The sequence below is a fragment of a genome, unplaced genomic scaffold (assembly GCF_019419815.1).
Source record: "Pyrus x bretschneideri cultivar Hongxiangsu unplaced genomic scaffold, Pyrus_bretschneideri_v1 Contig8, whole genome shotgun sequence".
In the NCBI taxonomy this organism is placed as follows: Eukaryota; Viridiplantae; Streptophyta; class Magnoliopsida; order Rosales; family Rosaceae; genus Pyrus; species Pyrus x bretschneideri.
The window spans coordinates 11,281,535-11,296,005 of NW_025999820.1; the positions used below are offsets into that span (position 1 = coordinate 11,281,535).

General features: G+C 34.8%; 1 protein-coding gene and 1 long non-coding RNA gene across 2 annotated transcripts; one reads left to right on the plus strand and one right to left on the minus strand.

Moving 5' to 3' along the window:
• Positions 1–864: 864 nt before the first annotated feature.
• Positions 865–9,026, minus strand: LOC125473077. Its single transcript, XR_007254993.1, has 5 exons — positions 8,690–9,026; positions 3,489–3,555; positions 3,299–3,341; positions 2,005–2,049; positions 865–911 (listed from the first exon to the last, which is right to left on the minus strand). It is a non-coding gene; the product is annotated as an uncharacterized LOC125473077 (long non-coding RNA).
• A 3,231-nt stretch (positions 9,027–12,257) lies between these two features.
• LOC103944962 (PRA1 family protein F2-like) lies at positions 12,258–14,126 on the plus strand. The gene has a single exon (XM_048575713.1). It carries the CDS (start codon positions 12,514–12,516, stop codon positions 13,081–13,083), a length of 570 nt encoding a protein of 189 aa, XP_048431670.1. The 5' UTR covers positions 12,258–12,513; the 3' UTR covers positions 13,084–14,126.
• The last annotated feature ends 345 nt before the right edge of the window (positions 14,127–14,471 follow it).

Genomic DNA, 14,471 nt, shown 5'->3' on the forward strand with positions numbered 1-14,471 from the left:
TGTTAAACATATATGCTTAGGTAAATGATTTTCAGGCACCCTTATTTTTTGTTGGCACTGGACTGAACAAAAAAAATGAGAATGAAGGGCTAAATCACTTCCAGTTAGTCTTCTTATTAGGCTGTGACCAATCTACAGTACATGTAACATCATATTTGAAATCGAATTAACAGATTTGAATCCTATTTGGATCATCAAATCTTATTTATTGATTCAGAATCGATTAACATCATATTAGGATAGATCAAAGTTAATTTAAAACCTAGAAAATATTAAAATATAATGAATGAGTAACCTCATTCTTATTATATTTTTCGATTTTAATTAAACTACCACTACAGAAAACCATAAGTAATATAAAGATCAAAGGATATGTTATATTAAGTCATACTATATCAAGTTGGACTGAATTAGCCTTGATTTATATAGATCCATTTATAATCGGATTATCAAATTGAGATCCTAGCAATTGCATATTCTTTATTCATGGTACTATAAAAATGGGTATATACTAAGTTGGAATCACTACAGCAAAAAAAAAAAAAAAAAAAAAAAAACAGAGAATGCAGCATTTTCTCATATTTTCGAATCAATTCTAAACCCTAAAATTGTTACGGCTAGACCTTTTATTCACACCTCAGTTGTTGCTGTATCCCTACATCTATGAATCCAATTTCATTCAAGAAACAATGCAGAGGATAAAATCGAAAAAGAAGTATGTACCCATGATTAGTTGTCTCGTTTATTCTTTCCAAACTAATCACATATTTAAAATCTAAGTACAAAAGCTTTGCAAAGGTAATAAAAAAAATGGTGTATAACTAATTAGGCTTTTGAACATGTAATCAGTGTGCAGAATTGTATACCTAAAGATGGCAATGCAGTGTATTCTTCCTCCCAGAATCAGGGTCCTTGAAATTTCCAAAGAAAGTAAATCCGTTAGGAAATCCGAGAAATTGGAGGACCAAATATCATTAAATTTAAGTTAAATGAGGTAACATACACCAATTAAATGAGATAGTAAACAGATTTCAAATCTATGAAATGTAATGGTTGAAATCCAACCAAATCTAATCGTTCAACCTAATGCTTTTAATCCGAAATCTAATGGTTGAAATCCAATCAAACCTAATCCTTAAACCTATTCAAATTAAAACCATATGGCAGTTGGCAAATTGGCATATCAGAGTTGAGTGGAAAATGGTTGACTTGACTAATAAGTGAGTGATGAGTTTAAAACTCATCACATTTTCTCACATGCATTCTCCTTGGTCTTGGGATGGCGCAAAAACAAAACCACCACCCCACCACCTCCACCTCCACCTCCACACCCACCTCTACACTCACACAGAGTCACTAATACAACCCAACCCAACCCATGTGGCAGACACACATTTCAGACTCCCAATTTATTCACTCACAACTTCATAATTCAAATTAACAATGTGAAACCAAAGATGGTTACATCCTTGGCCTTCACAAATTTTGGTTAGAACTATAACGTTGTTTCAATTTTTAAAACTTGATAACAGCAAGCAACAGAGCAGATAGTATTAAGATCGAAAGAGCATTCCAGAAACCGTGGGAAAACTGTAAAAGCTAAAAAAACTGTGATGGTGGAACGGATTAAATTTGTGAGAGTGCAACAAACAAAGGGTATATCTCAGAAGGGTTTAACTGACAACCAGTCATTTAGACTTGATAATGTTCTGAATTATCAGCCGGATAAAGCTGTTAAGATGTATTTTGGAATCAGTCCTCTCACAGCATGTTCATCCACGCTGATCATTTTTAACTGCCTTTTATTTAGAATTATGTGTCAGTGTAGTTTTGATGGCACAAATTTTTTTTACATTACACCAACTTAGGATGTAACAATTACACATTCTACTGCTATCGTGCTCATACATAGTCAAAGGATGGCATAATTAGATAGCTACATATAATCCCGATGTGCACAAAAAAATGTAAGAACAGTAATTAAACCAGTGTTAAATAATATACCTCAGAAGTCAAAGGGGCATGTTTTCCGGCTAACGATCCAACTTTCTGAAAATCGCAAACAAAGCAAATCAATTAGCACTAACTCACAGAACAGCAATGAAAATAATAGCTCAGAGACAGTGGCAAAATTTTATTACCACTAATCACACATAGGTGAAACAGAGATCCCAGCAAAGCTACACCAAATTAGTAATACACTATAGCCATTAGTTCCAGGTTATGTACGTATTATCAGTACAATGGTGTGCATTTATGTAATGAGTGTGTTTATTATGTGGCATTCATGCTTAACTGACAGAAGATACAGCATTCATAGTAAATGATATGTTTTGAAATAGAACATTAGAACATTTCTAATCACGGCATATGTGATGTAGGTTCACTGCATCAATATGCCTTATAAATTGTAATTTTATGCTGTTCTCTATGTGCAGGCTCAAAATATCAGAATGAGGACGCTAAGAGGAGAATGATAAGGCTAGAGCAGTGTGATTCTAAGCATTACATTAAGAAGCCCGAGGTATTTCGATTGCCATATGGACCCTTCTTTTCTCTTTTCATGCTAGCTGGGGTTGGTAGGTTTTCACCCCATAGCTGCATTTGGAAGTGATGTAATTATGGAGCAAGAGTTATGTGTATAACTTAATCACTGTCATAAGGAATATTAAGGATCCATCTAGGTTTTGCTATGATGTGCAGGTTTCGTGTTGCATGTCTCCATCTTTAGATGTTAATTATTTGTTTATACATGGTGTTAGGTGGTTTAAGACCACACACGCTTATAATCTCTTTTGATACCATGTTAGAATGATAACGTCCAGCTAAAAAACAGTAACAATCATAGGTTGACAGTTGATCGTTTGAACTTATGTGCAAGCTTTTTTACCTTACAGATTTGTAGTTCGTGCTCTTAACAGTTGCCAATGTATTTGGCAGTTTTTAAACATGGACTAAATCTCCGTGTTTGAAATCTCACAATTTACCTGATTGGAGCCTAAGCTTTACAACTATGTTATCTTTTCTTTGTTTGTGTAGTCTCATGCCTAAAAAACCCAACAAATGCAGTAGGGCTGCTAATACAACAAATTTTGATAACCAAAATCAAGGCAACAACAAAAAAACAAAAAGCAAAAATTCAATGCTTTAAGTAGAAAAAGTTAAGTGTGGTTGTCAAACCCATTCATAAAGATGTAGTCAAGTATGCATAATCAATCATTGTTGTATCAACAAAAAATTAGAAGGAAAAAAAATTCTAATGACTGAAATAGATGATTGTGAAAGGCTTAGCATATACCTGCTGCTAGGAAATCGAGATTCGAGTGGATGAGACTCTGTTTCTGAAAAAAGTGCACACACTTGAGCTGCAAGGATACATCATATAGCAAAAAAATAGAAGGAAAAAGAGTTTGTATTGAAACATAGTAAAGAGATTTGTATTAGAAATTATTTTGTATAAAGAAAATTTAAAATGGACAGACAGATACCTCACTAATGGTCTGTTTTGTGGCTCCTGTGTGAATGGATGGTTTGATCTGTATGGTTGTGTTGGATCTACATGCATATCAAGAATCAAATAAAAAATGCATTTCAGAAATATATAAGAAACCAAGAAATGAAATAACAACCTAGCAAGCAACACCAAAATAGTTCGTTCTTGCTGAGAACTGAAACCTGCTTCTGTAAATATTGCTTACATAAATTTTTACATGCATTAATTACAGGTCCAGTTAGTTTTCTTATTAGGCAGTTACCAATGTATTGTACATGTAACATTCATGGAGACAATAAATAAAGTTATAAAGAGGGTTTTTGTTGTTTTGCATTGCAGAGGTTACCACAGATGTAAAAAAAACGAAAGAATTTTCAGCAGAGATGATGTTCATTTTTGGAAGAGGAGGGTTTTGAGTTAAAACAGAACATTTGGACTGCATTTAACAACCACCATTTATGGTGCTATAAAAATAAGTATAAACTAACCTGAAATCACAACAGAAAACAGCAAAAAAACCAACGAACGCAGAACTAAGGATTTTCAAATGGCACAACATTTAACAACCAGCATTCATGGTTCTATAAAAATGAGTATATACTAAGTTGGAATCACTACAGCAAACCGCAAAAACAAACAGAGAAGCAGCATTTTTTCATATTTTCGAATCAATTCTAAACCCTGAAATCATTACGCCTAGACCTTTTATTTACACCCGGAGAGGAGAACATCGAAAAAGAAGAATGTCCCCATGATTAGTTTTCTTGTTTATTCTTCACAAACTAATCACATATTTAGAATCCAAGTACAAAAGCTTTGCAAAGGTAACAAAAAGATGGTGTATAACTAATTAGGCTTTGAACATGCAATCAGTGTGCAGAATTGTATACCTAAAAATGGCAATGAAGCAGCTTGTTCCTCCCACAATCAGGGTTCCTGAAATTTCCAAAGAAAGTAAATCCGTTAGCAAATCCGAGAAATTGGAGGACCAAATCTCATTAAATTTGAGTTAAATGAGCTAACGTACACCAATTGAATGAGATAGTAAACAGATTTGGAATCTATGAAATGTAATGGTTGAAATCCAACCAAACCTAATCCTTAAACTTGTTTTCTCGAACACCCCATACTAAAGAAAATGCATGTGAACTTTAGTTTATAAAATTGGAGGCTGTTTTCTCTCTTTGTGCCTTTTAACAATTCACCAGCAAGATCATGTGAAAAAAAACTTATATTAGGAAATCTAATGGCGAACAATGTGAAACCGAAGATGGTTACATCCTTGGTCTTCACAAATTTTACCTAGAACTATTATGTTGTTTCAATTTTAAAAAACTGATAACTGCAAGCAACAGAGCAGATAGTATTAAGATCGAAAACGCATTCTGGAAACCATGGGAAAACTGTAAAAGTAAAAAAAAACTGTGATGGTGGAATGGATTAAATTTGTGAAAGTGCAACAAACAAAGGGTAAATGTCATAAAGGATTAACTGACGACCAATCATTTATACTTGATAATGTTCTGAATTATCAGCCGGATAAAGCTGTTAAAATGTGTTTTGGAATCAGTCCTTTCACAGCATGTTTATCCACGTTTTTTTTAACTGCCTTTCATTTAGAATTGCAAGTTATGGCTATAATTAAATTATCCAATATTTCTCATCTAAAATTTTCCAAACAAAAAAATACATCAAGGACAATTACGCAACTCCTAAGTACAAATGCTAAGCGTGTTACTTCAACCGAAATAACTTCTAGATACAATGAGATACACATGCTGATTTCAGAAATGGAATCCATATAAAACCATAATCCATAAAAACTGCAATAGTTAAACTGCAAGCTAAATCGATTAAGTAGTCAGAAGGTAAACACATCAATTTTCAAACAAAGTGAAGAAATTGAAATTGTCTTATGAAAACTAACTAAAAGTTTATGTAAATTCATTGTAATATTATCTAAGAGGCTACATAGAATGTTAATATTGCATGATACAAAAGCAATGCAAAATCTACATGTTTAGGTAACATCATTATGCTTAAGAAACAGAAAGCATCAGAACAACATCAAAAGTTACAAACTTGCAGAATCCCAAATTACACTTTCCCATCGAGACAATTTCTTAACTAATGTAATTTGTGTGGTTTTCGTAAAAATATTAACTTGGGTAAAATCATATTCCACAAAATTAGAAATTGGGGAGTGAAATTAAACACCAAAACTTCACAGGCAACCAGCAGATCATGGAGCAAATATCCTACGAAAAAGGTTAGAAAAACAGATATCATACAGGAAGGAAGAAGCTCAGAAAAGGCAACTGAAACACAACTATTTAGACAACATACATCAATTTTCACGAAGCATTTAGCACAAATGTCAAAAGATACACCAATTGACAGAAACCAGTCATAAACACCATCAGGAAGCAATTTGTATAAACTTTACATTCCTCACTCAAACAATCAAAGATAATAAAAAAAGAACAAAAGAACAATACCTTTTATTCCATTACAATTTGAGCATCCAATCCGAAACCAATTGGTGATGGGCGGAGATGCCCGAGATCATTCAAACTATTTACATAAGGCTTGAATTCCCAATATGGGATTCAACATCTCGAAACAAATGACTTTAAGATCACCTTTTTACCTTTAGAATCAAAAGGATGCAGCAAGGGCAAGCAAACAAATCCCTCGAAATGGGCCCTAAAAATGACTTTTACATTCTTTCTCACTTACCCTTGTCCATTGTTTCTCACTTACCCTTGTCCCATCTCTCTCTCTCTCTCTCTCTCTCTCTCTCTCTCTCTCTCTCGCACAAATAAAACCCCAAATATAATCCCTGAAATCTCACCCAAACGTAATCCCTGAAATCCCCTCTCTGGGACATGCCCCACCTCTCTGTGTCAGAACCCAAAGCCAAATCCATAAAATTCTACTCTCTCTCGTTGCAAATCGCACAAATCAAACCCCAAATCTAATCTGTCAAATCCTCTTGCGATACCCCAAACCTTTCTCTGTTAGAACCCTAAACCAAACCACTTGCAGGCATAAAATTATGCAAAACATAACAGAAAATAGGTAACTTCAAAAACATGGTGGAAAACCATAAAACTCAAAAAAACATAGTGGAAAACCATAAAACTCACTCTGCGAAACAAAACTTTTGGTGGCTGTTATTTAACATTAGTCATGTCTATAGATATGCATGCACGTACACAAACAGATGCATATATACACATGCACGCATGCATGCCTACCTATATAGGCATGTACATACACACATAGATGTATACATACATACATATACATGTACATACAAACAGAGATGCATACATACATATGTACATACACATTTATATATGCACACATATACATATAGCTATACAGATGCCAATATATATATATATATATTTAGATATATACTTAGGTATATATTGATACATATACTTGCACATACATTTGTACATAGACATACAACAAATTTTGATAACCACAATCAAAGCAACAAAAAAACCAAAAGCAAAAATTCAATGCTTTAAGTAAAAAAAGTTAAGTTTGGTTGTTAAACCCATTCCTAAAGATGAAGTCAAGTATTCATAATCAATCATTGTTGTATCAACAAAAAATTAGAAGGAAAAAAATTCTAATGCCTGAAACAGATGATTGTGAAAGGGTTAGGATATACCTGCTGCTAGGAAATTCAGATTCCAGTGGATGAGACTCTGTTTCTGAAAAAAGTGTGTATACTTGAGCTGCAAGGATACATCACATAGTAAAGGAATTAGAAGGAAAAAGAGTTTGTATTGAAACACAGTAAAGAGATTTGCATCAGAAATTACTTTGTATAAACAAAATTTAAAATGGATAGATAGATACCTCACTAATGGTCTGTCTTGTGGCTGCTGTGTGAATGGATGGTTTGATCTGTATGGTTGTGTTGGATTTACATGCATATCAAGAATGAAATCAAAAGTTAATTTCAGAAATATATAAGAAACCAAGAAATGAAAAAACAACCTAGCAACATATGGATTCGAAAGATGTGAAGTGGAAAATGAACCTGAAGATGATTTGTTAAGAAGCAAACAGTAGGAAAGTATGAAGAAACACAAAAAAATGAAAACAGTGCAGCCCCTTTGTTTATAAAGACAGAAATATCAGCTAAACAGTGAACTAAACAGTGAGATAAACAGCCTACACACCCTAATTTACATGCAATAAACTTAAAAAGGAGTCTTTTACTCATAAGCAAAGGAAAATAAAATTATGAAAAACAGAAATACCAGAATTTTCAACACTGTGTAGTCCCCTTATTTGCAAAGACTAAGAGGAAAGTCTAATAGGTAAGTAAACAATTTTAAAATATCTAAGACAGCTTTAATGAAGGAAAAATTAGCCATGCCAATTTTAATAAAGGGAACGGTACAGTGAACAGCAAAATTCAAACAATAAACTTTGTAAATTAAGGTGCTTTTTTACTTAAATTCTTTTTGTTTTGGTGTCAACCTTTCATTTTGCTGTAAATTCAAGTGTTTTCTCTCAGTGTTAATCCAGCTGCTTATACTTGTCAAATGTTGGTTCTTCTTATGCAAATATTGATATATTTAACAGGTAACAACTACCTATATGCAATGGAGCACCAGAAACTAATGTACAGTTTGGTTATTAGGACAATGGATTAAATTCTAGGATAAGTTTGGACATGCAGCTAACCTAGAGGTGAACTAAACAACCTACAAATGACTAAGAGGAAACCCTGATAGTTAACTAAACAATATAAAATATCTATGAGAGCATTAATGATAGGAAAAAATATCTATGACAATTTTAATAAATGCAATGGCAAAGCAAACAGTGAACAACAATTTAAAACAATAACTTGAAATAGAGTTAACCCTAAGATGACCTAAAAATCTACAACGATCTATTGATAATTTTAATGAAAGAACACAAAATCTATAACAATTGCTAAACAGAAAAATGATGAATCATACAAAAATTTATCAAGAAACAAATAAATTAAATCAGTGCAAGGCCCTAATTTACAAAAATTGAGACTTAATCCTAGCACCCAACCAAACAAATTATTAACATGCATTGCAATTTGAATGAAAGAACCAAATATGAATGGCAATTCTAACAAAGGAAATGGCAAATTAGACACTAAACAATTAAGGAAATACAGTGCATTACCTTTTGAATCAAGGGAGAAAGCTGAAAACCCACACACTGTCATTCCTCCCTCACCCATCCCCTCCTCACCGACTCTGTGCGTGACCTCTTAACCCTAAACAATGCATACACGCATGCTTTCCGTTCTGTATCTCTCTCTGATAATTCCTCTCTCAAAAATGGCAGAAAATCCCATAGATCCTGGCACTAAACCCGTAGCTCCCATCTCTCTCCAATCTGTCAGCCTCTCTGTTTCCATCCTCTCCACTCGCTCTGTCCCCTTCCTCTCCTTTCGGCACAGCCACACCCAGCTGTGTCCCAGTGAAAAATCAGAGGCATCGTCTTCTCTCTCCAATTTGTCAGCCGTTTTGTCTCCCTCCGCTCTCTCTCCTCAAGTCAAAGGTTGAAATGCAGAGGGTGGAAATCGGGGGTTAAAGAAAAAGTTGTTTAAAATCATTTAAGTGGCAGTCTTGTAATTAAACTGAAATGTGGTCCAAAACACTGTTCATATGAATAGTGCGATTTCCCCTCCTACTTTAGACTAAAGTAATGCCGAGGATATCCAAAGGAAATTGGGGCATACTTGAACTACGGCAGGTCTTTAAGGTTTGATGAAAAACCCGATTATGCTTATCTGAGGAACCTCTTTCGCCGCCTTTTTGATCGAAAAGGATGAAAACTTATGTTTTCATGCATCTAGTGTTCTCATAGTAGGGCCGTGTGGTTAACCATGTCAGCTCATATGCGTGTGTTCTTGCTTCAGGTTATCGGCGGGATTTGAAGTACGATTGGGTTCGTAACCCGGCCTGCTTCTTGTCAGTGGAAGGTATTGTCGTCGCTAGAAGATTGTATAGAAAAGTGGTGCCGTATTGCCCAAGAAATAAAAACGCTGGACCAGTTATAAAGCACTGTAATTAGGCTGTGGTTTAGGGTTTGGACATTAAATCCGTACTGCATATAAGTAACTAGCTAGCACCCTCTTTCTATTTTCTTTCCTTTTTATATTCGTATTCTTATGCTAAATTTCTACTTCTTTATTCTCCGTTTGAGAATTTATTTGATCCACATCTCAGGATTTTGTTTTGGACACGGAATTACTAGGACTCGTTTGGTATTATACTCAAATCCAACCTTTTGAACTCAAAAATAGTTTTTAAATTTTAGGCCTTGAAACTTATTTGGTACAAGTACAACTATTTTTAGAAATTGATTTCAAGACTAACTTAAAACAATAGTCTTTTCCTTGAAAAGAAAAAAGAAATTTTTTTTTAGAGTTTTTAAATTCAAAGGTCCGCACCTTTTTTTCTCCTCTCTCCTCACGCCGAATCTCTCTTTCCTTTGATACTCCCTCTTTCTCTTTTCTCCTCTTAACCTGCGATCTCCTTACTACTTTCTCTCCTCTTCTCTTTTCTTTTTCTCTCCTTCATACTCCCCTCTCCAATTTGCCCCTCTTCCGACCTTCTTTGCTTTCTTTTTCATTGTCAACACTCTCAAATCTCATACCAAATAAGTTTTTGGATCTTAAAGTCCTTAGATTTTCATATTTTTATTTTCTGGTATTTGCTATACTGGAGGTTTTCTTCCTCTCTCTAAACACGTAAAGGTCGTGCGTTTTGGTTCCCGCTTCAATTAGATTGGATTGCTTTTTTATTTTAATTTGGGGCTTTTGGATATTTTTTAATATATATATATATATAACAAAGTAAATTGTAACAATGGTCTCTAACTTTAATAAAAATGGAGTAATAGTTCCTCAACTAAAAATCCATTACTAGTGGTCCCTCAACTCACAAAATGTGTAGTTATAGTCATTTTCGTCAACTTCGTCAGAATGTTGTCAATATAAGTTATGTTGGAAGGACCATTGCTACAATTGGGGTCCATCAACTCATCAAAACGTGTAGCTATGATCATTTTCGTCAATTTCGTTAGAATTTTGTCAAAATGATCATTGCTACAATTGGATTAAAGTTGAGAGACCGTTGCTTCAATTGGGTTAAAGTTGAGGGACCATTTTTTCAGTTGGATTAAAATTGAGGGACTAATAGTAATGAATTTTTAATTGAGGGACCATTGGTTTAATTGAGTTAAAGTTAAGAGACCATTGCTTCAAGTGAGTTAAAATTGAGGGATCATTTTTCCAGTTGGATTAAAGTTGAGGAACCAATAGTAATAAATTTTTAGTTGAGGAACCATTGCTCCAATTGAGTTAAAGTTAAGGGACCATTGCTATAATTTACTCGATATAAAATGTCCAATAGAAAGTAAAATGTGAACGACTTGTCGTTTTAAAACCATGTTTTGGTTCGTGTCACGTGACTCTGTTTCTCTTCCAACTACAACTCTGTTTTCCCTTTTATTTTTTTTGGGAAACCAACTCTGTTTTCTCTTTCGGCCGACTCAAATAGTCCGTTTGGCTGCCGAGAAAGCTCGGGAAAAGAAGAGAAAAATTCAATGAAACCAAACCCTAGACTACAAAGACAAAACCTCTCACAGCGGCACTGCAAAAACACCCAACTCGAACCGATCGGAAATGGCGAGCTATCTATGGAGGAAATACGCAGACTACGTTTATACAAAGTGGGAAAGAATGATTCTTTGGAACATGGTGGAGCCCTACAGCAGGCCCAAATCGTTCACCCCATTGGTTACCATCTACGTCGCCGCTTTCAACACTGGTGTGATTGGTTCTGCTATCACTGAGCAGCTTTACAAGGTAATCACTTTGCTCGGTATTAATTTTTTTTTATTTTTTATTTTGCTTGTTTTTATTGCTATTATTGTTAATTTTCTGGGTTAATTTAGTTGATCAAAACCCAAAATTTGAGATGGGGTTTTTAGTTTTGATGCCGTAGTTTATAGGAAAAATAAAGTTGGAGAATTTCCTTCTTTTTGTTCAGCTTCAAATGTTGCATAAATGTACTGAAATTTTGAAGCCTATTGATTGATTGATCTCTGTCCTAACAATTTGCTGATAAATCTAAGATTTAGTACTTAGAAAATTAGACGAAACCATGGCACGAAGATCGGTTTCTTCTTGAATCTTTTATTGGACTGAAATTTGCTGTAAACCTGTTGAGTTTATTTGAACAATGTGTAGTTTGGGGGAGGTCATTTGATAGAATGCCTTATGGCATTGTTTCTTGTGCTTGAAGGTATATATATCATTGTATGAGTTGATACCATATGTATATAGCTGAGAGGTGTCAGACCTGGAAACAGGTTTTGGAGCTGGAAGGAGTAGCGTTTGATGCGTAATTGGCTACACACTTTTTTGATTAGTCCAATAGGTCTAGCTTATCGTTAGCATGAGCTTTAATGATTTAATCATAGATCTGCTACGCTCTGATTTCTAAATTTTAATTACGGATAGTGGAGGAACAGGGTTTGGGAAAGATGTGTGTGTTTCCGGTTCTGACATGAAGAGGAGATTTCTCATGGTTTTCATCGAGTCACCATAGGGTTTCCTTTCTGTTCGATCTCAAGATGACTATTTGGTTTCCTTTCTGGAACCATTGAGTGATGGGCGAGGAATCAGGTCTCATTTCTACGTTCTGTCAGCTTGCATTTTTGGTGCCATAAATTCATAGTAGTTCTGACACCAATTCTCAATGCGCCTGCTGATCTCACTTAACTAATCTTTGTTGTACATCCAATGTTATAAATAAAGCATCATGTGATCGTAACAAACTTGCTTAAACATTAACCTAACACGTAGCTGATATGTGATCAGTGATCTAAACTTCTCCCCCAAAATTAGAAATCCAAGCTACACACATTCGGCACTATCTTTGCCACAGACCTCCATACCATTTTATTCTTCTCTCTGTCTCCACCACCGGACAATGACAACGTACGGGACCATCCCGACCGAATCCCTGGCATCCTTGAACCAACATTTCGTCCCACGCGCAAAAGAACAGATCCAATCAGCCCTAAGCAACCGAAGACCATGGCAGGAAATTATACAACTGCAAAATCTCACCCTTCCCTCCACCTTCAACCAATCAGTCCATAGAATCAAGACGAATGTCGTCTTCTTTCGCATGAACTACGCCATCATCACATTTTCCATCCTCTTCCTAAGCCTCCTATGGCACCCCATTTCGTTGATCGTCCTCATCGTCATGATGGTTGCATGGATCTTTCTATTTTTCCTGCATGACCAACCTTTGATGATTCTAGGGTACCGGATCAACTTGCAAGTGGTGATGATGGCCCTGTTGGTGGTCACACTCGTCGCGCTTTACCTTACTAACGCGAGATATCATATCGTCGCCGGACTCTGCATTGGCCTCGCGGTTGTTCTGGTGCATGGAGCTCTGAGGGAGCCTGAGGATGTCTTCGTTGTGGATGATGAAGGGCCAGGATCAGGTGGAGGTGGTGCACATGTTCACAAAGTGCCTCACAAATAGTGAGAATCACAAACAAGGCCTTATTTTCTCCATCTTTTCTTTTTCCGAAACAAAAATGATTTCTGCACTCCCCTTTTCTCTCTCATCACCCCTCTCTTTTCTTTTGCTTGGATTAACAAAATTGAAAGAGAATCAAGGGACATAAACAAAGGAGAAAACATGAGTGCTGAAATCATTTTCTTTATTTTCTTTTCATAATTTCCTCGTTCTTTTTTTTTTTTTTTGGAAACTCGTAATTTCCTTGTTCTTGATGGTGAATTATGGGGTTCAATGACACGTGTCTCCAGGACTCAAAATCTGTAATTACATATGTAAATGGTGTCATACAATTGGAGCTGAAACTGCAAGAAACTCCACGGAGATCAAAGGAAAATTCAGATTCTTCCTCTATGAGAATTCAACCAACTCCAACTTTTTCCCCCATCGTCACAGTGGACTGATGCGTCGATAAGAATGCACCCTTTTCCTCCAAAGTTCCAAGATGGGAGAAGAACATATATTCAAAGGTTAGGGCAGAGCGTAAATATGAGTTAGACCAGTTTGTTGGGGCATTGTACCCACCTCTTTTCACCCAAGTTTGAATGTGTCTCACATGTAGGTTTAGAGTAGAGGATGGGAAACATGGTGTATATGTTGATGTGTGGATGATTGGCTTTGGCAAGTTTCTTTTGGAATTTGGTTAATTATCTTGAAGCCTCTGTCATGATACCAATGCATATCATAAGAGAATTGGATGTTCATATTGGAATCCTTTTCATATGAAAACTAAGCCCTCGTTTGATAACTATTTTTTTTCTTTATGTTTTCATCTTTTTGCTTGTAGGTTTTAAAGCAATCTTTAACGTTAAGAATTGGGTTTTGAGTTTTGGAGTTGTAATGCATTTCGCACCCTTTGGTTTGTTTGTTTGGTGGGCGGAGCCAATATATTTTTTTTTTTTGGGTTTTTAGATCCAGGTTCAAAAACATATAGTGTTTTTAGGAGTGAGTCCAATTATCTAATTATATGTTTTTATTCTTTTATACTCATTTTATATTTTCTACAAATATTAAAAATCAATTAAAATCTTTTAATAGTATGCATTTTCCAACTCCAAAAAATATAATTAATATCTTATAACAAAAAAACTAATATACTAACATAAATTTATCTGCAAAACATTCTACCCCAACTTAAGTAACAAATATATGAATGTATATTATACCTATACATGAGATATGAAACCTAATTAAAAGGTAGAAAAAACATAACATACCTATGATATAGGTTGATTATAAAAAAAAACAAAAATCTATCATATAGGTAGATAAATATAATTAACCTATGACATAGGTAGATTATAAAAATTAAAAATTAAATCTACAAATAGGGTTTAAAGCAGAAGGAAGAA